Raw genomic sequence first — 26,454 nt, 5'->3', positions numbered from 1 at the left:
TTGGGCAGTGAGAAGATGGAAGTACAATTGGCCTAATCGCTTGGAATAGTTGGGGTTGAAAAGTCAAGTAGATTTTTATGAGCGCTTTGTGGAAAGACTCGCCAGAGAGCCGGAGTTCTCAGAGCTGTCGAGGCAGCGCACATTCTCGTGCTGTTTTGTGTTTTCTGCTGCGATTGAAGTCCGCACAATAGCTCAAATGCTTCGGGTTCCTACTGAGATCGAGATTACTGGAATTTTGATGGTATATGAATATGAATGCGTTTGGACTATGACGACTGAAAGCCGTGATTTCACAGTGTGAAAATATCCGAGCAAACAGCGCTGAACGGTCCCTTCGACGATAGATCGGTGCTTCACTTTAGAGAGGGAGTTTTGCCGTGTTAGCCTAAATAGAATTTCTGCAAAAATGTAGCCTATGGAGTTAAACTTTTCATTCATGTAAAAGTAGCCTAGTTGTTAGTGGATTCGCACGCGGACAGACGTATGGAAACGCAGTCTGTGCTTTGTAACAGATAGAATAGAAGCCTATTAAAATAATCAGCTTACTGTTTTCATTTAAAGTCGTCATAATGGAAAATTCAATATGAAAAACGAATGCCAGAAATAATAATAATAATATAAATAATATTAACAGCCTTATAATAACAATAATACTAATTAATCAATTAATGCTTACAGAAACTTTGCCCACTTAATTATTATTGAATGTTATTTAACACTATCATCATCGTCGTCTTTAAGGCGACACTTCGTTAAACGTTTAAGGTTGGTAGCTAGTTATTATAAAGAAAAAAAAAACGAATAAAATCATACATTTAGCCATGCGCTTGAATCCGTTTTTAATCAGTTTTCGCCTTTTATTGAATCATTTTTGCAATAGAGCGAAAAAACGTGTTACATTTTATTTCGTTTTCTTCAATGGTTACATTTAATATGCGTATATTAAATGTAGCCTGGATGTTTAATTTAAAATAAAGTAGGCCAAGGCCTAATTGCAAAAATGTAGCTACACAATACTTAATTTTCTTGAAATAAATAAATAAAAAAGGTTATTCGATGAAAGCAGAGGGGAGCAGAGTCGTGTGTTTTAATGCACATGAGTGTAATCTACGTGACTCAATTACAAAAGGAAAAATATCCTGTTATTCATATTGCGATATCCTACTACAATTTGTTGACAAAATGGCAAAGTAACATTATTGTAGGCCTACGTGTTTGACACGAGAGAGCGAAAATGATATTATAGCCTACAAAGATTAGGCAAGATAAATTGTAAAACTTACCTGGCAAATAATAAAATATGAGAAGAAATGTATGTAGCCTAAACATAGCCTGTAGCATTTTACCAAAATTATATTGTTCAACAAAACAGCTATTGATTTTTTTTTTTTTTTTGATTGATTGATTTCTTTTCTCGAGACATTTAAAGCGTTTTTCACAGTTTCAACAGAATTAGTAATTTGCCGTAGCCTAATGATGGTATGAGTTATTTAAAAGCAAGTTTTTTTTATATTAGTAGGCGATTCTACTAGACATTCTGCCGAAGGTCTTTAGGCTATTGCATCTTCAGATCGCTACATATTCAGAGATGAAAAATGCCTTGAGATGATCCTAATAGAGTCATCGTGAGGTGACCGAAGGAGATCGTTGTCTGGGCTCTCTTGAAGACCAACACTGCACCCTAGTGGTTCATTTCTAAAAACACTGGCGATCTAAATACAAATTGCAAAAGTCTTCATTTCGACTTCAACAAGACTACACATAATTTATGTTCATATAAAGATTAAATATTTGTTTACATCTTGCACTTAAGTAATTTAAGTAAAAAAGAGAGAAAAGTACACACACATACATATAATACAAAATGAACCCAATATTTTTTACCACTTAAAATTTATTTAAAAAAATACAAAACAAAAAAAATAAGTATATGTGCACAGAAAGCTATTAAAATAGAATATGTGGAATACAAAATATTTACACCAGTTGATATTTTCACATAATCCTATCTTGTCCGTTTGTCTTTTATAGCATAATGGAGTACCAGTGGTTGTGCCTAAAAGGGAGACAGAGGAAAACAGAACATGAATGAAAGCTTTAACAAACTATCAGTAGTTTTGACTGATACTAAAAAACAGAGACTGCGGGCAGAACTTCATCCGTCGCTCTTAAAAACGTATGAAGCATGGAATTACTTGTGCTAAATTCTCACAACGCTTTGACACCCCACACACCATGAAACAATATGGAGAATAGCACTTCCACTGCATATTTCAGACCATAAGGCGACATCAAGCATATGGCTTCTCCTAGTACTAATAAATCTCTGCCTGTGATTCCCCTCAGAAGATTCTTTCAGTGAGTAAAACAGAGCACAGTAAATCACTACAGAAATGAAGATCCCACCTACAGGGAAAGGCAAACGGGCTGATAGTGTGAAAGAATGCGGTATGAAATTAGCTGGAGACGCTTGAGACTACAATACCTTTCCAAACCAGTGAGACAGCCAGAGACGCTTCATGGTCATGTGATCTGGGAGAGACTCATTATTGAATAACATCTGGACCTGCAGCAACAAAGAGCACACAATGAAGAGAGAAGACAACAGGGCAGGAAGATGGAAACAATAAGAGGTTTAGTTAAAAATCTATCTCTCCCAAATACATTTCACAATTAAAAAATCTATTTTTAGCTGGTCATCCTATTTGAACTTTGATTCTTTCTATTATAGAATTGAACAACAAATTGTCCTAATTGGGATGTACAAATCATACATGCATTTACATAATCAAAAGTAGTCTTTTTGTCTAATACAGTGTCTTAGTTACGTTTGCTAACAACAAAAATCTGTGTGTGTGTGTAGATAGATAGATAGGAATGACTGAACTGAATGTAATGTAAAACTTCCACAATTATGTGGCTTTCTGGTATGCAAATGTAAAAGCAATGGCTCTATAAAGCAAGACAAAGAAAAAAAAGTCATACCTGGTGTTTTTCCACGTTAAGTCGATGACATAACACTTTCCTCAGATGTCGTACCTCAGCCCTGACAGAACAACGCACAAATTTCTGCTGCAGGAACATAACAATATAAAATAAACAAATGTATCATTTATTCTAATATTTAAAAAAAAATCAACAACCAATATTAAGGTTTTCTTGAGAGTGAATCAATGTACATTCATATTCCTCCTCTGTCTGTTGTCTTACCTGAAGAGTTAATTTATTTTTGTCTTTCCCAGAAAATGATGAGCTGTAAAAACAAGATAAAAAAGGATTGTAATATAATTATTTTGATGCACCTACACTAGCCATTCAAAAGCTTTAAGCAAGTACGATTTTTTTGTTTTGTTTTAAAAGAAGTCTCTTATGCTCACCAAGGCTGCATTAATTTGATAGTACAGTAAAACAGTAATATTGTGAGATATTATTACAGTTTAAATTAACTGTTTTTTATTCAAGTATATTTAAAAATGCAATTTATTCCTGTGATGCAAAGCTGTATTTTCAGCATCATTACTCCAGTCTTCAGTGTCACATGATCCTTCAGAAATCATTCTAATATGCTGATGTGCTGCTCAAGAAACATTTCTTCTTATTATTATCAATGCTGAAAACATTTGTGCTGTTTAATATTTTTTTGTGGTAACTGGGATTCTTTTTTTAAAGGATTCTTTGATAAATAGAAAGTTCAAAAGAACAGTATTTTTTAACCCCGTCATTTGGGAGTCACACTCATGGTCTTCACGCTCAAAAGTGACCACACACCTGAAATGTGTTTTTTTTCTTCAGTAAAATCAATTTTATATATTTTTGTTATTTTTTTCCCTTTTGTATTTTCAGAGAATTTCATGGTACTAATTAATATTTATGATATATTTTTTTTTACCATATTTATTTTTTAGATATTTAACCACTAGATTCCTGTAGGACTCTATAGAGAGTTTTGTGAATTCTTTAGTTGTTTTTAAACATAATTGTTTACTTTTATTAGGTTGTGGATTTAAATGTATTTAATTGTTTATATTTTTTGTTGTTTTAAATGTTGATTTGAAGTGTAGGTTTTTGCATTATTATTGCCACATTCAAACCTAAACACAGAAAACAGATTGTTACACAAAACATTAAAATTCTATAAAAATGTAACAAAAACTGGGTCTGAACAGACTGGGTCTGATCTGATTTTAACCTCTTATTTCAGTATTTCACTCTTCTGACTCATTTTGGCTACATGGTTATAGCCATACCAATTTATTTGAGTATGTATAATTCTGTATGTGTGTGTCTGGGAGTGTGTGTAAGGAAGTTGGTGTGAGTGGATGTATCGGTTTTTCACTCTTGATGTTTTAGAGTGTAACCCCTTCCTTTCCGTCCACTTTTTTACTGCATTGTAGTCTAATTATTGATTTTATTTTACATAGTTGCAGTGTTACAGTCGCACCAGTTCATAGATGTGTGTGTGTGTGTGTGTGTGTTTACAAGTGTGTTTGTGTCTGAGCATGTGTGAGTTGGTGTGTTGATTTTGCACTGAGCTTCATCCCTTCATTGCTGTGCATTTTTTTCTGCATTGTTGAGGATTTGTAGATTGTACACATACATATTTCAGTATTTTCGTTTTTTTTTTCCCATATCCCATTCATTTCCTATGGTCGGTCATTTTTGACCAAAGACAATGAGTGTGACTATTTTTTTTTACGACCACTTAGCTTTTTCGTATCATGCCCTCAATTTGTTTTGTGTTCATATACCAAGTGCCATAAAAGTCACCAAGTTAGGTACCATTCAGGTGAAGCTATGGTTTTTAATATTCAAAATGGAAAATTATCCAGTTAAAAATGACAAAGACCTGGTTAAATTAAAATCTTTAGTAATATTATAAATGTCTTTATTGTAATTTTTTTTAAGCAATTTAATGCATTCTTGATGAATAAAAGTATTAATTTCTTTTTAAAAAATCTTAAAGTATTAAAAGATAACTCGTGGGGGAAAACCCATAATAAGCTTTGCTGCTGTCTTCCTACCTTTGCCTCTCCAAACACAGAGAGACCTGTTCATCGTATCTGTAGAAATGTGCTTTGGAGTGGTCAAAGCTTGTGTAGGGTAATCCCGTATTATCTGGAACTGAATCTACAAGAAAAAACAAACATACTTAATAACAATCTTAATAAAATCAAATCAACTGCAGCATCTATCCACATGGTGTCACTGACCTTCTCCAGACGGCTGTAGGATGCGTTCAAGACCTCGTGACTGATAGAATTCTTTAATTCGTTTGTCTTCACCTGAGAAGACCAGATGGATATTTAACCATGACTGACCAGGAGACAAAGTGATACTCAGGTTCAAATGATCCTATTCACTGTACTCACTCTCTTGTAGACCTGGGACTAGTTTGTAGACAATGTCTTGCATAACTCTGTCCAGCTTTAGATTCAGCAATGGCTGTGTTTCGTGGATTTTAATGTTACACATCGGACAATACTTGCTGGTCTGGAGATACTTCACAATGCAACTCTTGCAGACTGCAGAGAGATGGTAGAATGAATAGGAGTAAGTATAAAGTTTAACAACACAGCTAAGGAATTTCTTCTGCATGTATCACAAATGATAACTGAGATGTAGGCTGCTATAAATCTGTGTTCATTTGAGAGTTATTGTTATATGTTATTTGGAGAGAAATGCTTACATGTATGGAGACATTCTGTGATGGTGGTTGCGTCGATAAAGTATCCTGCACAGAGGTAGCACACAATGTGTTCATTTAGGTCCTTTATCTTTATTTTAACTTCTTCCTGTAAAACAAATGGGTAGTTTGAGATCACTGTGACATGCTGCATGCATATCTACAGTGCAATAGTGTTATCCCATGTTGAACCGTTTAAATAAGACAGATTTTTAAGTTTATCCTTGGCGTCCTCATCTGTGACCTTCTGGAAAGCCCAGCCAGTTTGGTAAAACTATCATTTATAACTGAAAAAACATTAAAAGTTTGTCCTTCCAAAAGACTTATTTTGGTGAGAGGAACTCTTGAAAACATGTGAAATGTGACAAATAGAGAGAGAAAAAAGACATCCATTCCACAATTTCTATTTAGCCTGCCCTACATATACAAATAGTTCAATCAAATCTAAAGCCGCTTCAGCAGTGTCCGGTTGTAACAAGCTAAAATTGCTAAACTACATTTTTATGACCACATAATTATTTATATGTGGATTTTCATATTTTTCATTTGATAAACAGCAGGACTATTATGCAAGAGAGTAACACTTAATTTAAAACTAAATTTTAAAACTAAGACTATATATAGATCCTATATTAGTGCTGTCAAATGATTAATCGTGATTTAAACTGCATTAAAAAAAAAACAGTTTACATAACATGTGTATGTAGTAGTGTGTATATTTATAATGTATATATAAAGACACACATACAGCAAATGTTTTGAAAATATTTACTTATTTTTACATGTATATACAGGGGTGCACATAAGTGGTCCGCTGGTCCGCATGCGCGACCAAAATAAAAAATGCGTAATATAAATATGTTCAGACAGCGCATTTGCGTACCGACATGGTTGACAGCTGTTAATGCACAATTACCATTTTAGATCACAAACTGTACTATATAAGTTTTATTTTCAACCTGAAAGCATAAATCTAGGCTATGCCATGCTGTTTTCAAAGCACAATGCAAAACTGTGACATTCATCCACTAACGCTCTTTAATCATAGACAGTAAAAGAAATGGACACAGCGACAAGTGAAGTCAATTAGAAGCACGCACTTCCTGGGGGTCAGGCGTACTGTGCAGACTCAAACTGAGCTTGATGACATAGATGTCACGTGAGCAACCTGTCTGACAATTGTAAGTCTTCTAATCCCTGTGCCAAGAGAAATCTGAATCACCCACCGCATCTTGCAGAGAAGGCGAGTGTGAACAGGAGCAAATTGTGGTAAGTATTTTGATAACTTATCTCCCTTGACTTTATGCCTCCACGTTCCCCAGATTGCCACATAGACAGTAAAAGATTATCTGCAAGCTGCTTCTCCTGTCCATACGGTAATTTCTCTACTGTGCGACAGAGAGTCGCAGGTTATGACGCAATCGTTAGCCTATTTTTTACAAAAACTGCTTCTACGGGGCCATAACGTAAGATACAAGGTAATGGAGCCTTTTATACAATTTCGTGGTTCTTTAGAAATAATTAATGGACAAGTGGAGTCTTTAAACGCCTCAGATGTAAAGTTATTCACTGTCAAAGTGACGCCAAAATGAATGGGAGTCAATGGAATGCTAACAGCAGGTGGGGGTCCGCTAGCCAAAACCCTGCACCTGTCTTTAATCAGCTGCAGCGCTAAATACAGAAGCGCAAATACTTACTTGCTGGCAACCCGCCAAAATAAAAGCCTGCTGATTTTAAGTTTGAATATGATCTAAACGCTTTTGTTTGTTTATTTTTAGACGCTTTTTTCCAAAGCAACTTAAAATTGGGTAATACATAAAGCAATTCTTCTTAAAGAGGCAAACAAACAAAGTAGTAGTAAATATTAGCATTTTATTTTAAAGTTTATTTACTATAAAATAAATGCATTTGTATTTAATACTAGGACTGCTTTTTATTTTTAATAATATTATCACACACACTATTATTTAGTTTATTGACTATTATTTTTTTTTAAACTAAATAAAGTGTAATAATATTATAACTATTATTAATTAATTTTTTATAGTTGCATTTAATGGGTCACTCTATATGCAGTGTGAGGACCAAACCAAATCTCCAGGTTCTCTTATGAGAACCAGGCTGAAAAATTATGTGCACCCCTGTGTATATATTTATATTCTTATAAATTATCATATATAAATATATTTAATATATAAATGCATCATTTTTCTAGGGATGTAACTATTCGCTCAACTCACAAATCGATTCGATTCATGATTTTTATTTCACAATTCAATTCAATTTTTTTACAAAATGATATTTAAAATTATGAATTAAATTTGTCCTTTTATTATTACTAGGACAAAATGCTGTACATTTCTTTGTGAAATTTAAATCTAACGGTATAATAATATACTAATATACCACTTGCATATTATTGCTCTTTTGTTGGTTTTGATAGCCTCTATTGTCCACATTTGTAAGTATCTTTGGATAAAAGCGTCTGCTAAATTACAAAATGTAATGTAATGGCCAAGACACCAGCTGAAATCTATCAGAAATTAGAAATCAATCCTGCCCCTTGTCAGTGGAAATTAATATTAGCTGTTTCAGTCTCAAGTGATGGCCTATAAAAAAAGTGTCTTATTACCAACTTGTCACATGAGAAACAGTTCATGATAGGTAAAAGCAAAGAGCACTCTCAAGACCTTGACTGTTGCAAAACATACCAATGGCACTGGTTACAGAAGGATTTCAATACGTCTGAACGTTCCAGTGAGAAATGCTGGGGCCATAATCCGGATGTGGAAAGAACAATGTTTCACCAGAAACTGGCCACGACCAGGTGCTCCTCACAAGCTTTCTGACGGAGTGAAAATAATAATCAGAAGAGTTGTTTAAGAGCCAAGAACCACTTGTGGAGGGCTTCAGAAAGATCTAGAATTAGCAGGTACAATTGTTTCAAACAACCGCCATGGTGTGTATACACGCTCACCAAGCAAGACTCCATTGCTGAAGAAAAAGCATCTTGAAGCTCATTTTAAAGCTTGCAGCAATACTGGGAGAATATGCCTATAGTCTGGTCAGATGAGACCAAAATTAAACTTTTTGGATGCCATAATACACATCAAATGGCAGTGCACATCAACCCAAAAACATTATGGTGTGGCACTGGCAAAATTCATATAACTGAAGGAAGGATGAACGGAAAAATTTACCGAGACATTGTTGATAAATATCTGCTGCAAGCACATTTACAGCGGGTTAGCTGGTTCAGTCCCAACACCTACCAGAATGATGAAGATGAAACAAGAGTGGGCATTTCAGCAAAACAATGATCCCCACCACAGCCAAGGAAACTCCTAATTGGCTTCAGAGAAAGAAAATAAAGCTGCTAGAATGGCCAGCCAATCACCTAACTTGAATCCAATAGAAAATCTATGTAAAGAACTACAGATCAAAGCTCATAGAAGAGACCCACAGAACCTTCAAGATTTGAAGACTGTGTGAAAGAATAGGCCAAAATTGCACCTGAGCAATGCATGCGACTAGTTTCTCCATACAGGATGCGGTCTGAAGCTGTCATTAACAACAAAGGCTTTTGTACGGAGTATTAAATAAATGTCAGTAAGCATGTTCAATAAGCTACTTTTTCCCTGGTCATTTCTGAACTCATTTGTTTTGTTTTTATGTATGGATTACTTGGGTTGTTACCAACATCTGGTGAAAATTTCGTGTCAACCGCACCTTTAGCAATATACTTACTTAATGAGAAAAATGTACTTATTTTACCCTTTGTGTGTATATGTGTGTGTGTGTTAAAATAATATATATATATATATATATAATTATTTTAACATTCAGTGCCTATTCAGACATGGAAAATAATGTATAATAAAATTAATTTGTTGCGTACAACTTTTTACACGCGCTTCTTATTGTGGTGCGACAAAAGCGCGCTTCACTTTTCAGCGAGTCGGATGTCATTTGTTAACAAGCCTGCCATTGGCTAAACAGAAAGTAAATACGCGAGTAATGGTTTAATATCAATCACTGCAAGCCACTGCATTAAACAAGAACTCGAGGTCGAAGAAAACGGCAGGACAAGCATATTTGATCATCGAGTCACTTTACGTCCCATGACTGAGTTATGAAGAACAAAATGCATTTTCTGTCACGCATGTTCAACACGGACACGCGCTGACGGTAATGCACGCGGCAGATCATGGATGCACCTGTTCACTCGTCAGGGTCAATCCGCATTAATAAACATGTGGGGTATCACAGCGAAGCACGCGACGTGAACAAGCACCGTTTTATTCATGCAAAAGCGCTCAAAACAACGCATATTATGTGCTGAATGGTGGCGTTGGGGAAAAACTACAACGCAAGAGATTCGGCTGGGACAGAAATGTCAAGAAAAACCTCCCCATGGAGAACAAAAACACAACCGCTAGACACAGTGAACGGATTCTTCGCAACACTCACGCTTGCGCAGACGCTCATCAAGGTCTCGCGCTCCATCTCTCGGCTTTCGCACCACACAGATCGCCCCTCTCGCGCGCGTTTATAGAAAGCGCGGGAAGCGCGCGGCGACAGACGGGCCGCTGAAGCGATTTTGGACTCTCTCACTCACCTCGTTCCGTAAAGGGTCGAGCTGGTAGACGTTCTGCAGCTGATTTCTTAGCCGCATAGCTATCGCCATCGGACCTTGCTCCGCCATCTTTGGGAATTCTGCATACTTCCGGGTAACGGGAGAGTGGGTGAGTTCGGTCGCTGAGAGGCGGGGATCATCTGCTGCTGTTTCCACACACACTCTCACATTTCCATTTCACACTGATATTATCGTTGGGTGTGTGCAAACATCTTTCCAAAGGAATCCGTCAACATTAGGCTTTTTTAACATTAGGCATTTTTATATTACATCTTGTGCGTATGAGTTTAACTTTTAGGGATATCAGCAATTTCTGTATGAAAATACCTGACAGGAGCATAATACCTACAGAATACAGACTCAGATTTAATCCAATACAATTTAACCAAATGTTCAAGATTTTGAAGGGCCAAAATGTATAAATTTAAGTATCTGTTAGTGACAAAACCATATTGATCAACCACTTTTTGACATGTCAATAGAAAAGAAAATCCAGACTAACGTTAATGTCTTGATTCTGAGGCCTTCAACTGTGACAGATATTTGGCTTTTTGTTTTCACTAAGACATAAATGAAACCTATTAACGTTACCCTAATAATCTCATAGTAGGCCTGTTGCAGCATTATATATATATATATATATAATTAATTAAATAAATAAATAATGTTTTCATAAGAATGCCACAAGCAGTTACAAGTTCAGTTACAGTGGAAGATTAACTCATTGCCACAATTAAAGTTTCAAAAATGAAAACGGCAGTAGTAGGAATAAATTTACAGACTGCTCAATGGTTTGTAAATGGATTGTTGATTATTCGGCTGATACAATATTATAATTTAATCTTTCCAAATCAATATTTGGTGACAAGAACACTGAAAACAGCGTTGTGATATTGTAGGACCTCTTGAATGTACCATGTCCCTCAAATCATCTTTTTCATTTGCTAACAATGTATGTTTGCCTTATATACTTGGGTTGTTTACATTGTAGTTGTCTATTTGCTCTAAAATCTGTAGGACAGATTGAAATAATTTTCTGTTTTAAAGAAAGTTCCTTCAACACTTTTAACTGGTTATGCAGTCAAAAGTGCAATTTCGCCGTGCAACCACTAGATGTCCCTACTTACTTTAATGGAGTTATAAGCGATTCCTGTAATGCTTTAGAAACAAGTGAACAGCCCATACTTGTTCTTCAGCCCAAAGTCTGGTTTCTGCTCTTTTTCCTGACTTCTGGAATTTAATAAATGCAAATTCATCATTACTTCTTCCAATTCAAGTTTATCTCAAAACACAGTTTTATGTGTTGCAGCATCACACTTCAGTAGTACCACACTGGTATTATAATGTTTGATCTTCATGACTTTGTTTTTTAAATTGGGGATGCATGTAGGCTACAAGAAACTGATTTTGTAGATACTTAGACTGCACAGAGAAATATTCATTTAACAAATTCTTATCTCTTCATCTTTCTTATAAAATGGGTAGCATGTGCGAATGGCTTATAGGTCTCATAGGTGGTCTGTTTTGTCTTACCTGTCACAACCTAGTATTAGAATTAATCAAAATTTCACCTGTTTGGACTCAAAGTGTAATTTAACACAAAAGAAACAATGTCTCATCTTGACTGTGATTGTGAACCTGAATGAAGCAGTGTTTAACTGAGCTGTAATTGTAGGAATATGAGTTTCTAACACTGCAAGTCTGAACCGTGAAGTTGTGTTCTGATTTAACACAGACATCTGATGGGGTCATCGCACATCTGAGTGACAGCACCTTCCTTCCACAAATCACGCCTTTGGGGAGGACAGAGCTCTGATGATAGTTAAAACATCAAAGAGAAAAGACAGAGGTGCCAAACCCTTTGGCGTACCGTGGCATTTATTTCTTCACTGTATCTCAGACAGTTAATGGACAGTAAGTCCTTCTCTTGTTGCCTTTTGTCTATACACTTATCAAATCCTTCCAGCTTTTCTCCCTATATCTGGAGTCATTTCCATTGGATCGAGTTCAGTTCAGAGGGAGATAGGAGAGGGATGTTACAGAAGTTTTAATAAAAACATGTCACTGAAATCATAGGCCATACAATATGTTTCTTGTTGAGATTCATTCATGTGAGGCAGAAGAACCAGAACATGTTTTACTAAAGCAATTGCAATTGCCGACTGCCTTCACACTGAATTGAAGCCAGATCTTGATAAGTGGAAACAATCCAACTCATTGATTCATTATAAAGCTGCTTTATTTTCCTCACCGCTAAGATGTGTAAAAGCTTACACAGGATGACTGAAGATATGTATCCAGTAGAGTGTGTTCTATATTTAAATTATTTGACGAGAACTGCATAAAACTTGGAAAACTAGAAATGTATTGTCTGGTATTCCAAAGGGATTCCACAACACTTGTCTAATATGCTTTTAATATGCTTTTTCCTTCTGAATTAAGGGATTTAGTATGTCTCCTGTTGGCAAAAAAGCGAGTAAAAAGAGAAAAGAAAAAGAAAAGACTGCCATGCTGATTTCAGTGCCCCTGGCCTAGACCTGTTCACCCAAAGCTCCAAAAACAACCAAACAAACATTTATACCGGATAGGAGGCTCGCCTGCCAAGTCATGCCAGAGTGAGGCCCTCTGTTTGGTGCACACAGACTTTTGCCTCCCCCTGTCCCAGAGCAATCAGAGCATGTAGGGACACCGAGCTTTTTGTTTTCGCCTGCTCCAGCAATTAGCTGCCAAGTGGTAAGCTAATGAAGATAACCTCCTCCAATCCCTGATCAGAAGCCAGGGCGCTGACGACAGCTCAAAACACAAAGACTCTTACAGGAAAAAGAGGGGATAGTTTGGGACCATTTTATTGTTATAATTCTGGTTTTCAAAACAGATTGTTAAAACTAAATTCTGATCCGTCAAGCCTTATTTAAAGAGTTATTTAAAAAAGTACACATGCGTGTAACTGTGACTGCACATAATTTAAATTCTATATTAATGCTTCAGGTTGCATAACAGTTTACAGTTACCTGTATACATCAAGAGGCACAACTGATTTGCTATTGCTTTGTTTTGGCGTATTACTTCTGAGGACATTGCATGACTTGCAATACATAGTTGACAAGTACAATACTGGCTGATATATTAAGTCCTTAAAATTAAAATAGCTTTTTATTTTTTTGTATTAGATTAAAAAAAAAATCTCTAGAGTAAGTTTATATATATTTATAACTATTATTATATATATATATATATATATATATATATATATAATTTTTTTTATATATATATATTTTACATCATTTGACTGAATTAGTGTATTAACAGGCTCTTTGAATGTGTAGTCAGAGCCACTTAACTCCATCAGCTCCTATACCCTGATGAGTTAATTGACATGCTGGCTGTTGAATAGGGAATGAGCAAAGTTGTATTTCTGTGACCTGGATAAGTGAATTGAGCACTGCACAATGATGAACAACACACATTTGACCATTCTTCCTGTTATGTTCCATATCTAAACTTTTAATTGTTTATTTAAATATTTACATACTCTCTTATGGTAATCTGCACTCAAAACAAGACAGTCCATAAAGATTTGGACTGTTTTAAATATAATGAACAGACAGTTTTTTTCCCCACCAGTGGGCGCTAGAGCCGAGAAGTGAAGCCTCATGGGCAGCTGATTATTCTCAATTATTTTGTAACTGCAGTTCACCTAGACAAACTGCCCCTGTCTGTACGTCTATTCTCTAATGACTGGCAATATTCCTGTAATTTGGGTGTGTCATCATATCCTGTCTGGTACACTCTGAAGCCGTTCAACCCAGTGTGATCAGTAAGTGTGGGCCAACTCTAAAAGGTAGGCTATGTTAACATTCAAAATGCATGTTTTAAGCAGACACTTTTTTTAACCAGTGTGGTTAACAAAAATATATGTTCTGTTTATTATTATATGTATATTTTTGGAACACATGATATAAATTCAGTACTTCACAGAACTAGATGCAGTACTAGATACAAAGAAAAACATTGAAAGCCAAACTAAGAAGGCAGGTAAGGTCTTGAAACACTTTGCATATTGTATACATTTCTGTATATTTGAACTGGTGTATTTAATTGTAAATGTCCAGAGAAAACCACCAGAGCTATAATGAAAATGTCATAGAATGCACGCTAAAAATGCTGGGTTATATTTTTTTTTATCCAAATGCTGGGCTTGACCTGTTGGGTACTTTTATTGTTTTGTTTTTAATATTTGTACCCAGGTGTTGGGTCATTTTAACGCTTGGTTATTTTTTTTTCTGGTGTGTCGCACATCCTTAAGAGCGAAGCTGCGGTCTCTTTGATTGTCCACTGGTGGCTGGCTGCAGTACAGGTCATAAACCCCGCCCTCTCCGTGTAAACAAATGCGACATGAGTTAATATAAAAAATAAAAAAATTACGCTTCCAATACAATTTTCCAAAAAATGGTTTTGGTCATTTAAGGTAGTTGTTATCACGCTGATATATGTTCAGTTGTTTGTTTTTGTGATAAGTTTGATTTTAGCTAGTAATTTGATGCTTTAAAAATGTAGCATGTTGTGTTGGTTGATTGGCTCTGTGGGAGTTTGATACAGACTCTGGCTCCAAATGACGTCTTACTCAAGATGGGCAGCGGCCATACTGAGATGCTTTGGCTATAGTGGAAGGAAGTGGAGAGGCGTCGTCCATCTTTTTTTACAGTCTATGGCTATTTAAGTCCACATAAGAGAGCTGTCTGCCGATTTGTTGCACTCTTTCCGGGAAATAAAGGTTTGTATACATTTTATTTCATTTATAACGTTTTTAATTTGGCGTAAGTTATATTATTTTACACAACGCAACATAAGGACGAGTTGTCAGTCAGCTGTGTCAGCAACGGTTGTTTCACGCTGAAATCGCCTTTGCCTTGCATAACATAAATGGATTTTATTCATTATAACACTGAGTGTAATTTAATTTGATGTTACAATATGTTGTCTAATTTCAGTACTGTTTGTATTTGGACAGGTTTTGGAATCAGTCATGACATCTCAGCTATGAGTGAAACGCAGTAACAGTATGTTTCCACTGGCACGTAGCGAGCGCAGCGGAATGAGCGTCTTCAATTAATTCCTATGGAACTTTAGCTTAAATGCTTGCGCGCTGCATTATGGGATTGAAATCAACACAGAGAAAGTGTTGAGAGTGGCCGATATAGAAAGTTGACCATTCCTCGACTTGAAGATGAAATGCAAACCGGGTGTAATGTAAATATAGTTTTCTGAGGCGTGCTCTGCCCTAAATTTGACATACCCCAAAGCAGTGGCGTTGTAGCATTGCCAGCGGCACTGAGGGCAGATTTGACGCCGTAGTGAAATCGCAGTTCCCCGTGAACAGCAGCCCTTCACCGGCTCAGATTTCGGTGACACACAGGCACGAGAATTAGCACTATTTCAGTAAAAAGCAATTATAGAGAATGGTTCAATACACTTAAATTAAAATGTCATTTTTAAATGTGCCTTTTTTATTTCTAAAATGCTTGTTAAACGATCAATGGTTTATATGTATGTAATATTGTAAACTATGCTGTATTCATTTCAATAAATTAAATTTGTCTTGTATTTTGTCCATGGGAGTTCTTGCTTAATAATAAATGTTCATCTTTTGATTATTGCTGTTGCCTATAGTCATTTTGTGTGCGATTTTTAATTTCCAGTCCATTTTAAGCCAGCAATATAATATTTTTTAAATAATAGATGACTTAAATTAAACAACCCAGCATGGTGGGTAAAAACGTTTAACCCTGGGTCAAAATAACCCAGCATGTGTTGTGTCCAATATTCACCCAGTGCTGGTTTGCCAAATAACCCAAGTTAGATTGTTTTTAACCCAGCATTTTTTTTAGTGTATGAACTTTTTGTAGTGTATGAGATGTCGATGTGAATCTCAAATCAACTTTGAGAAATTACAATATGTATACACAATATGTATTTAAGTAAGGAATTAACCAGAATTTGTAAATATGTATTTACTGTATGTGTATATAATAACACACAATACATATAACTTACATATTTATTTATTTTTAGAATATATAATAATTAGTGCATTAATTGCGCCAAAGACGGTCACATACTGTGTGGAAAGGTTCATTAAATTGAGTTTTCAGTGCCTCATGTAGTCCCATAGGACTTCACTAGTGGTTATGTATGTATTCTGTTTTCGTCTCAAAGCAGAGTGGATTGGGATAGGGTACACATGATGACCCGCTCTGATTTTAGCCTCTGGGGAACGTTCTCAGGGGGTCCTATCAGGTGTGAAATTGACTCGTAAAGACAGGGGACCTGTCAAGACAGGCTGGAACCATGCCCAGAGTGAGGGTGTTGAGGGCTTTTTAGGGTTTCTTTTAAAATGTCACAATACTGTCATTCAGTGGTTGATTGCAAGCAGACCTAACTCAACTGGTTTAATTGAACACGCATGAAAGTTGAACTGATCTAGACTAACTGAATGTTTTCTGATGCTTATTCTTAACTTTCCTCAGGTTTTTCATTTTTGACCCATCTCTGACTGGTTCAGTATTTGAATGACACCTTGAATGGTAGAATCCAAACTTACCTCAGCATGCAGAGATACTGGGAAGATGATGTTTTCATCCATTTAATTAAAACAATGCAGTAATTCTGAATGATTAAAAACTCTTGTTCCCAATAAGTCATTCAGTTGAATCAATGACAGGTCTGAGGCCTTTGTCGGCAAAAGACTGAGCTTTTTGGTCTCAGATGAACTGGCATGGCATTCACGCCCGAAACTCCTGTTTGTTCAGAGGAGCAGCAGCCGTGCTAGCCTGGCACGGCTTCACATTCCTTCAGAACTGGCTCATTCTGGACTGGGTCCAACATAAAGTCAATTTGAACAGAGAAGTACCTTTCACAGGTGTTAAGACTAATACAGCAGCCAGTTCAGAAGGGTTCTCCTGAAAGGAATCAACTAAATGTAAACACCTAGAGATGCCATGTCGTAACATCCTCATGGGTCAGTGGATTTGACCTGCATTGTTTTGTGAAGTACAGACAACAAAACAGCATTGTGGAAGACTCTAAAAGATGTTGTTAGTCTTTTATTGGTTAAATCCAAACTTCTGTTGATTTCTAGAAAACAATGTTGACTCATGCTTTTGTTTGTAAAATACACATGCACTTACAATGGAAACCTAAGAAGATGGAAAGCTTGGATAATTGTAAAGGCACTCAGTGAAAATGTTTGTGTTTTTAGTTGTAAAGTTGTCTAAACTGTGAGTTTGATGTGGGTATGCATTTGAAGGTGGATGAATATCTGGTTATGCATTGCCAACATAAATTCCTATGGGTGGAGTTTGCTTCATACGAACAGTTCTTTGTAAAGAGTTACGTCACGTCCCTTCCACGTCCTAGCTGGTATCCTTGTGTAGATACCAATTGAAAATGAGAAACTGTATGTTTTGAAGCTTTTGATTAATCAGGTTAGGTTTTTCTAAAGATTGTAACATAACACGCCAGTTTATGCTGTAATTACTGAATGGCTGCATGTTCCCCCATTGTTATCTGCCATGGCTGATGCCTTGAGATCATGCGGGTGCGACTCAAACCCATAAGATGGCAAGAGGCAGAATCCGTGTGCAAATCTATCCCCACTAGTTTATGCCTAAGCAGTCAGAAGGGCTCACCGAACAGCCCACGATGACTCGAGAGACGCCAGCACCCGATAAACTCTAATCAGGAAGCTTGACCGCCCGTGAGATGCCCACAAAACATGTAGCAAGCTGGCAGAGGCAGATAGTGGCCGTCTTTGAAGATTCAGTTATATTCATTCAGAGTTTTGGCTCTTGAGGAAGGCTTTGATAGAGTTACAAAAAGGCTGGCAAACCCTTATACCCGCTCTACATTAAGGAGAGGATTGTTTTGGAGACTGTATTCTTCTGTCTGGTCTTCTTTCAACCAACATGCAGGCATTCTTTCATCTTTGGGTTGCATCTTTTTGTTGGTAACATGCAATGTTACTGTGCTGTTGTCGACTATGTTGGAAAGAGTAAGAGGGAGACAGACAGACATTGAAAAGTCATTCATTTTTTGATTGTATTTCTGAGTATTTTGCTTCCAAACAGGATGCTGGCCCTCATCATTTAGATCAAAGAAGATGTGAAGAACTGTTAAATTATCTTATAGTACTTCTTTATAGCAGGGGCATAACAATCTGAAAAGTGTTTGTGTTTGGCCTGTGTACCGTTCAAAATTTAGTTGAATTTCAGTTAATAGATGATGAATTGCAGTTTGAATTTGAATTTAACCCTCCTGTTATCCTCAAATCTGACAACATTTGTTACAATTTAAACCTCCAGAATATGATTTTTTTTTTTTACAAAGGTTTGTGTCTCAGGCAATGTATGTCTTTGATGACTACTTAAATGGCCTTTTAAGTTGATATCCACCCACCAACCCCCTCCCCACCCCTTATAAATCCAGAATAACCATTGCACGACTATGGACACATTTACAAATCACCATAAAATCTTACTGATTGACCTCAAATTTGAAAAGTATATATATATTTGGTGTTTTATAATATTTATAAGTATAGATTTTTGTAATCTATAACATTTGAAAAGAAAAATATATTTATTTTATCAAGGATAGTAACACGAGTTATGTTTGGGGTGAATTTGACCCCGGGAAAAACAAACACAATTTCAAACATTTAGAAGGATTTTATTTTTAAACAGAACATCATCACAATCAAAACATCAGCAAGGAACACATAACAGTCCTTTTTGTTATTAAGGATTGCAACATACATAATGTGTGGGGTCAATTTGACGCAACGTCCTACGTTACGTATGTTACCATGTTTCCCGGAAGGGAACGAGATGCTGCGTCCGAAACGCTATGGTAACGCCCTTCAGCATGACCAGCTCTGAATAATATGTGAAATCAGTCTCATGAATGGGCGTGACGTCATAGGCGGGTGACGTAGCGACCAGGAAGCTATAAAAGAACGTAAGGTAGAACAAGCATCAGCTTCTAGGAATGAAGCGAACTCTGGCAGGGATGCCGGAAGTATGGCTTTGAGATGCAGCGTCTCGTTCCCTTCGGGGAACCATGGTTATATACATAACCCCCCTTCAGGAACTCGAGCTGTGTCCAAAACACTATGGGAACGAGAATGCCCACGCCGCCAGACTTGCAAGTCCCTGCCTAGTGTGTATACAAGGATCACAATTGAGGCAAGAGAAAGAAGTGAGTGAGTGAGTGGCTCGCAGATCTAAACCATAAAATCTGATGAATGTGAGGGGCGTGGACCGTCCAGCTGCATTGCAGATGTCCTGTATAGACAAACCTGACAAGAAGGCCTTGGAGGCTGCCCTACTTCAGTTCAAGTGAGCCTTGACTCCCAATGGTGTGGGGAGATCAGAGGACTCAAGGTTTTAGGATTGCATCCTGATCAACCACTTCTTCTGGCCGGAGGCCTCAGCCTCAATGCACCGCAGAGGAAACATGTAACCAGAGGGTGTCTGCCCACTGAATGGCCACCAAGAAGGGCACGGTAGACTGTAATGGCCGCCACGTAGACCCTCAGGGTGGAGTGGGTCAAACAGCAGAGAGAAGGGCCTGCAGGAACTCAGGAACTGCAGGAACTGTCCCAACTGGGCAAATAATTGGGTCATGCTGGCAGTCTTCGCACCAGGAGATGAAAGGTTACCACCTCAAGGTGTACAGTTTCCTCATGGAGTGAGTTCTGGATTGAAGGATGATCTCAGCAACCTCGGTTGAGAGACCAAAAGCTACAAGATGTGCCCACTCAGGGGCATATTGCATTTTGCCATTCCAGTGTCAGCATTCCAAAGGCTTGCTGTTGCTTCTCCTTTTGCCTTGTAGACTCCTGCCAAAATGAGCAACCCAATGTAGGCTTTCAAGTCAGTCACATCAAAGCCTTTCCAACCATCCCCATACACACGTCTACCCTCTAAGTTTGTTTGGACAGTATGGCTGACAGTATATCTAGTGGGCCCTGGAACCATTTTGATGACATTAGCAGCACTAAGTCTACCCTGTTGTTCAAGTGGTGAGCGGGATCATGATAACATTCCATTTTTGGAAAGTAATGGGTTTGTGGGTGGTTGAGAGACAACAGGAGGGTCAATATTAGGAATCTCATTCTCATCTGAGGAGGATGCCTCATAATCAGGGTCCTCAATATTATCATCGGTCTCAGACACATTTTCCTCTGTCACTTTCACTGTCAAAATCTCATTGACAGAAAATCTTTGCTTAGATGTAATTTTCGAATGAGAGAGATGGAGAACATATAGAGTACACAGAACACAAAGAGAAATTGTTTAGAATGCTTCTGTTCATGCTTTTATAATGTTTGCTCCACCTCTTTGTTTGGTTAACCATGATAAATAGGTTTTCCCCTCCCCACGGCATGGAAAATATCAAAGTTCTCGCAAAAATGATGTTTCCCCCTCATGAGAACATCAAAGTTCTCATGAGAATTATGTCCCATGTCATGTGAACTACTTCAGATACGGTTATGTTAGGTTAGAGCCCTAAAACAGAGGGAAGTTTTTCGAATATAATATTGAATATGTAAAATTATAATGAACATTATATAATTAGAACATGTTATAGTGACCTTATTAAAACAACCAAAACAAATGTGTGTGAAATCTTTATATTTCTTATGTTTTATACAGCTAAAAGAGCCTGGGGTCAAATTGACCCCAAGGAAAACCGATGCTACAAAATGTGTACAGGACATTTCAAAAATATCAGCAGGTTAATTTTATGTTTACAGAGTTGTCCCCATTAAATTAGGAAAATTAATTTAATCTGAAGAAATCATTTTTTTTTTAATAATGTATTTACAGACGTTAAATATTGAATGGGGTCAAATTGACCCCAAAGTTAATAGGAGGGTTAAGAAAGTAGAAATAAAGTGAATTTAAATATATATCATTTGAGATTCCTGTGGGGCGTGGCCAATTAAATTCCATTTCCAATTCATAAATTGAAAAGGAGTCAATTGTTCAATTCAGAATTTAGTGTGCATTGTATTAGGATTAATATATTACCGATTGCATACTGGATTAATTGCAAATACAACCAGACTTTTGTTTTCTCTTTAAGCTGTTATTTTACATGGTTTGCTAGCTTTCTTTAGCACTAAGCAGAATACTAAAGAGTTCAAAGAGACATGAATATAATTATTATTGCCCAAAATAAGTAGGGACAAAGTTATAATTTAAAATATGCCCGCTTAATACTTGTAGTAAAGTACAGCATCAATATAATTCAAAAGAACATGCAGAGCAGGCAGAAATATTTTTAACCAGAAGATAATAGCATATCTGTGCATGAATCCATTCTGTAATTAAGCATAACTTAAGTGCTTTCTTTTTCTCCTCAAGTGCAGCACAGGGAAGGTGCAGGTGAGAATACTTGAGACAGGGAGGATGCAGATCAACCTGAGGAATTATGTCTGCTCCGTGAAATTGAATTAAAAAATTAAGGTATAAATAATATATAGTCATGTCCAGATATCTTCACCTCAGTAGGATATGTGGTAGACAAAGCACTCAAAAATCACATGCTGAGGCGCACACACACAAACACAGATAAGGTTGTCTCAGTGCCTAAAAATTAAGAAATCATTAGAGCCATTCATCATTGTGTTGGTGGGGAAAAAACCTCACTCCTTTAAATAATTACTCTGAATCAAAGGCTAAGTGCAGAGAGATCAAAGTCAGGCATTCTTGAGTAATCCTCAAGTGTTGCAAATCTTCGGTAATCTACCTTGCCAGGTCCCCACTGTTTGACATGTCTTTACTGTAGAAAAGGGAAGGGTGCCATTAATTACGGCTTTGCTGTGCAGTTGTTTACTTTCGTTAAACCTGAGTGCTGCTTGATTTGTGGATCACCCTGTTTGTAGATCACCCCCGTTTTCTTTGTGTTTGCATGGACGTTCACACGATCATTCTGCTTAGCTTGATGTCTGTGTTTGCATTAGCGTGTTTGTCTGCTTGTTCCAGGAGTTAGTAGTGTGTTTGCTTATGTGTGTTTCTACACTGGGGGAGTGAGGATGAGATTAGCTGTGGACTCGGACAGTTTACTTTTGTGTTTCGAAACGTATTCTTAAAAAAGTGGATGAAATTGTGCAACAGTGTGTGTCCCTCCCTCACCCCAAACACTGCCAATCCCCCCACTAAACACCCACCGTCCTCACCACCTCCAAATCCCAGCGTTGTTTGAATTCACAGCAGGGTCAAGGGAGTTCGTTCTTTCTCGATGATAACCCAAAGAGAGGCTTGTGCACAGGTGGTTTAGGCCTTAATGTGGCAACTCTAAGCCACTCAGTGTTTAGTGACCGAAGAGTCACTCCTTCACAGTGCACCGGTGTGCTGGCAAACTTATGAGCCAACTGAAGATTTGTGAGTGGGTGGAAGGTCTTTAATTTTCCTGCAGGTCCTGATCGGGGGTGGATCAAAGTTACAGAGAGATTAAAAGAAAACGGCGAGGTGAACGGCACGCGGAACTATTTCCTCGCATCGCTTTAATCCAGGCAGCAATCAGCAGAGCACTGGACCACATGGGAAATGGGGGAGCACCATGTGGGGCTAAATGATTTAATGATCAAGAGTTTAAAGGTCACATTAGAAATCCAGTAGATTTCTTAGTCATGTGATGAACGACACAGCTAGATATACACAGACGGCCGCCGAATGATCTATAAGCCCCTTGAGCTATCGATGAATGTAACTTGGCCAGTCAGTTGAACAGGATAGAACTGATGAAGCACTTTGAACAGTCTATCCTGGTCATTGACCCCTATTTTAATCTCAGTGTCTACCTCCCATATAGCCACATGTGCAGGATTTGGCCAGAGAAGAACCCTCATCCCTGCCTGAGGAGGCGGGAAAGGGGATTCTGACTGCAGTGGTGAGGTCATCTTTAGCGGAACCTCATTTTCTTTTAAATTACCCTGGCTGATGACCTCGTCTTTTCTTGCAACAATTAACTCTGATTTGCTCATCAACCGAGCAGAAAAATTAGAGCAGGGCAAAAAAACAAAGGCCACATAGTTAGCCAGGGTTACTATCTCCCATCAGGGACGGGACACTTCTTTGAGCGTCACTGTTGGCTTTGATTGCAAAGTAGATGCGCTGCTGGCTTCCCACTGTCAGACGGAGGAAGGCTTTGAATCGGGTGTGAGGTAGTGGCTGCTAAACTTGACACATCTTACAAAAACACACTTTATCTCACTTGTCTGCAGGTCTTCTGACTTTATTTTAATATCTATATTTTCTCAAGTGTTTACGCAACTTTGGCGTGTGTTGACAGGTTCTTTTTTTTTCCATGAATAGGGCGTTGGAAATAAGTCATCCAACAATTTCGGACGTCATCTTAAGATGGAAAAAGAAAAGAATAAGAAAAGGTTGCTGTTGTAATGAATGACTCAAAGATTTATCACTAAGATTCGTAGTATTGTTTTCCCAAACTAAAGCCAGCTTATTTGCATGCTGTAAAAGCTAAGGTTGGTATAAAAATTAACACACAAAGAAGAAATAGAAATGGATAGTACTTATCGGATAAGAAATGCCTCATGGTCAGTGATTAAGTGTGCTTTATGGCGTCCGTGAGTGAGACAGGATTTTGATAACAGCAGGGGAACTGCAGTCTCTGAGCTGTGTTTGAAAGGACATTGATTTCCCATTTGGCTGGTGTGTTTGGTTCAATCAGTTACAGGTATGTGTGAAAAGCTCAGCCAGGTCAAGATATACCCAGCAGTTCAAACGCTTTGCTGAGGAACACAAGATTGTGGGGGTGGAGTTTATCGAGGTAAACCCATTAAGTTAAAAGATGATGAAGTAAACGGAGTGCGAAAAGAAATGTGGGATCGATAACGTTCCAAGCTTTGTTAGACCTCTGACCACTGGACTCTGTATTCATAAAAGTGCTGAAACTTTCTTGTATTGTTTTAAAAGAGAAGGGAGTTCAGAACAGCACGGTTGCTTCCATTTTAGCTTCTTGTCTGCTTTGGGTTGCAATATTGTCCTTAGAGAGAAGCTGGAGGAAGACCCTCCTGGACACATCATTGTCTGAGCAGCAATTAAATTTTGAATTACTCCGGTGGGGGCAGCCAAACCGTCTGGGATAGAACTGCTATGCTTGCCAATACAGTTGGACGTTCTTCAGCTTTGATAACACCTGATCTATGTGTCAATATTTTACCTCTACTGTAAGTGTTAATCGCCTCTGAGATGTGAAATGATCTCATAGTGGGTTCCTCGAAATTGTTCAGCCTACCAGGATGATACTAAACGACTGTGATCTAATAGCTTTTATGCTATTGTTTTATAATCCCATTTTATTTATGTTTTTTTTTCATTATTATGTATCGTCTCCGTGTTACACAACTGAAATTGACCTTGAATTTTTCTCAAAATAAGTAAATTTAAGTTGATTTTAATCTAGTTTCTAGGTGTAGATAGGACAAATAGAAAGAACAAAAAAGGAAGAATATGATTAACTGAGTGTTCTTAAGACCTCAAGGTAGGGTTGTCAGGCTGTGAACAAAAAGGGAAATGTTACTATTTTTCTGGACCAGAAGGGGGCAGTGCAGAGCAGATGCCTCCAGCTTGTCTTATTGGTTCTCTGTTCATCCATTGTAGGGTGCTCAAAGAACAGAGTGACTTGAGTGAAGACTCAATAGATTTTCGACTCTAAGACCATTACTTTGACTGAGTTTGGCAATGTTAAATGCAGTGAAGGGTTATAATTTCAGAGTGTAAACACTTAAAAAGAAAGGTTCTTTATTGGCATGGAGTGTTCTATGAAAAACCTTTTGCATTCATGGAACATTTCCAGGTTTCTTTGTAATGAAAAAAAAAAGTTTCTGTAGTATTTAGAATTTTAATATTTTAATAGATCCAAGAAAAAAAAAAGCCAAATTATTCATTCTTTGGGGAACCAAAAATGGAACAGTGGAACCATTTATTTTTTATAAGTAAGAGTCAAAGGAAAATAGTAAGATACAATGAGGACTGCAGGCTTGCAGGTGTGTTTGTTTTTGTGTTTTAGTGTACTTGACTTTACTTTGGGATCAAAACCAAATATATCATCCTCAAAGTTAATTCTATTTCATAAAGTATGCTAAATGAAATATTTATTTTAAAAAATGCAAGCACTTTCTTTGAGTGGGAGCTTATGTTTTGGATTAGTTTGCAGTAATTATAATTTTAGAACCTAAAGTATGTCAGTATGCCATTTCAATACCTAATAAGTCAATGTGTGTGTGTGTGTGTGTGTGTGTGTGTACTTGGTATATATGTTTAAAAGAAAAACAGAAGGCTTAAAAAACATACAAAATGGTGTTTAATGAAATTAAAAAATTGCCAGTAGTTTTCTGTAGAGGATAGGTTTAGGTGTAGGGTTGGTGTAGGGAGATAGAAAATACAGTTTGTACTGTATAAAAACCATTAAACCTATGGAGAGTCCCCGTAAACCACTAATGCAAGTGTGTGTGTGTGTGTGTGTGTGTGTACAGTGTGGCAGTGAGAGCAGCTAGTGTGTTATTCAAGCTTAATTTACCTGCTCACTAAAGGGTCAGTAACTTGGAACATCACACATTTATTGCCCATATCAAACAATGATGTTATCACTGCAAATTGGATACTTTCCAAAGACAGAGGAAACAGCAGAGTATGCCACATATCTTTCTTTTACTTACATGCTTCAACCCCACCCCTCTCTCAAAGGTTTTTAAAAAAAAATTTTTTTTTTTAAATGCGTGTGTTCTCTTACACTAAATGACCAAAGTTGCCCATCAGGATGTTGTAGGTATCACAGTAAATCAGTTCAGATAATGCACCCTCTACAATGCTGATGACATAGCTGAAGACTGATTTTGGAGATATGCCCATAAATCTGTTAGATTACCCCCATGCACAAACACACAGATGGATACACACAGATGCTGATTTTCCTTGCGTGCACATCTCTGTCAGACCTCACGAATCGACAACAGGTTTATGAAAAATGGACACATGCAGCAGTTGTAAATTCCACATTTTCCTATTTATTCTTTTCTAACACTCACGTTAGTGTTTTTTTTTTT

General features: G+C 37.2%; 1 protein-coding gene and 1 long non-coding RNA gene across 4 annotated transcripts; one reads left to right on the top strand and one right to left on the bottom strand.

The window, feature by feature from the left end:
• Positions 1 to 1,874: 1,874 nt before the first annotated feature.
• On the bottom strand, positions 1,875 to 10,434 carry pcgf1 (polycomb group ring finger 1). 3 transcript variants are annotated; one of them, XM_059516219.1, is made up of 9 exons: positions 10,302 to 10,434; positions 5,687 to 5,792; positions 5,370 to 5,522; positions 5,211 to 5,282; positions 5,022 to 5,127; positions 3,211 to 3,253; positions 2,986 to 3,072; positions 2,486 to 2,566; positions 1,875 to 2,056 (listed from the first exon to the last, which is right to left on the bottom strand). In XM_059516219.1, the coding sequence occupies exons 1-9, from the start codon at positions 10,386 to 10,388 to the stop codon at positions 2,006 to 2,008; spliced, it is 786 nt and encodes a 261-aa protein (XP_059372202.1). In that variant the 5' UTR covers positions 10,389 to 10,434; the 3' UTR covers positions 1,875 to 2,005. The 3 variants fall into 3 exon arrangements, with proteins under 3 accessions (XP_059372202.1, XP_059372203.1, XP_059372205.1); XM_059516220.1 differs by having other exon boundaries at positions 2,986 to 3,069; XM_059516222.1 differs by lacking the exon at positions 10,302 to 10,434 and adding an exon at positions 10,154 to 10,283.
• Positions 10,291 to 13,470, top strand: LOC132109839 (uncharacterized). The gene is made up of 3 exons (XR_009424557.1): positions 10,291 to 10,428; positions 12,055 to 12,233; positions 12,762 to 13,470. It is a non-coding gene; the product is annotated as an uncharacterized LOC132109839 (long non-coding RNA).
• Positions 13,471 to 26,454: the final 12,984 nt, after the last annotated feature.

This window comes from Carassius carassius, chromosome 29, assembly GCF_963082965.1.
Source record: "Carassius carassius chromosome 29, fCarCar2.1, whole genome shotgun sequence".
Taxonomy (NCBI): Eukaryota; Metazoa; Chordata; class Actinopteri; order Cypriniformes; family Cyprinidae; genus Carassius; species Carassius carassius.
This window is presented reverse-complemented; position numbering and strand designations above follow the sequence as displayed.

What these genes read in the sequence shown, in the direction of transcription:
- pcgf1 (XM_059516219.1), bottom strand. Translation starts at nt 10,388, where the DNA reads ATGGCGGAGCAAGGTCCGATGGCGATAGCTATGCGGCTAAGAAATCAG. An exon ending in CTGTGTTTGGAGAGGCAAAG is followed by an intron (nt 3,254 to 5,021) that starts GTAGGAAGACAG and finishes TTGTTTTTACAG; the next exon opens with CTCATCATTTTCTGGGAAAG. An exon ending in TGTCTCACTGGTTTGGAAAG is followed by an intron (nt 2,057 to 2,485) that starts GTATTGTAGTCT and finishes TCTCCCTTTTAG; the next exon opens with GCACAACCACTGGTACTCCA.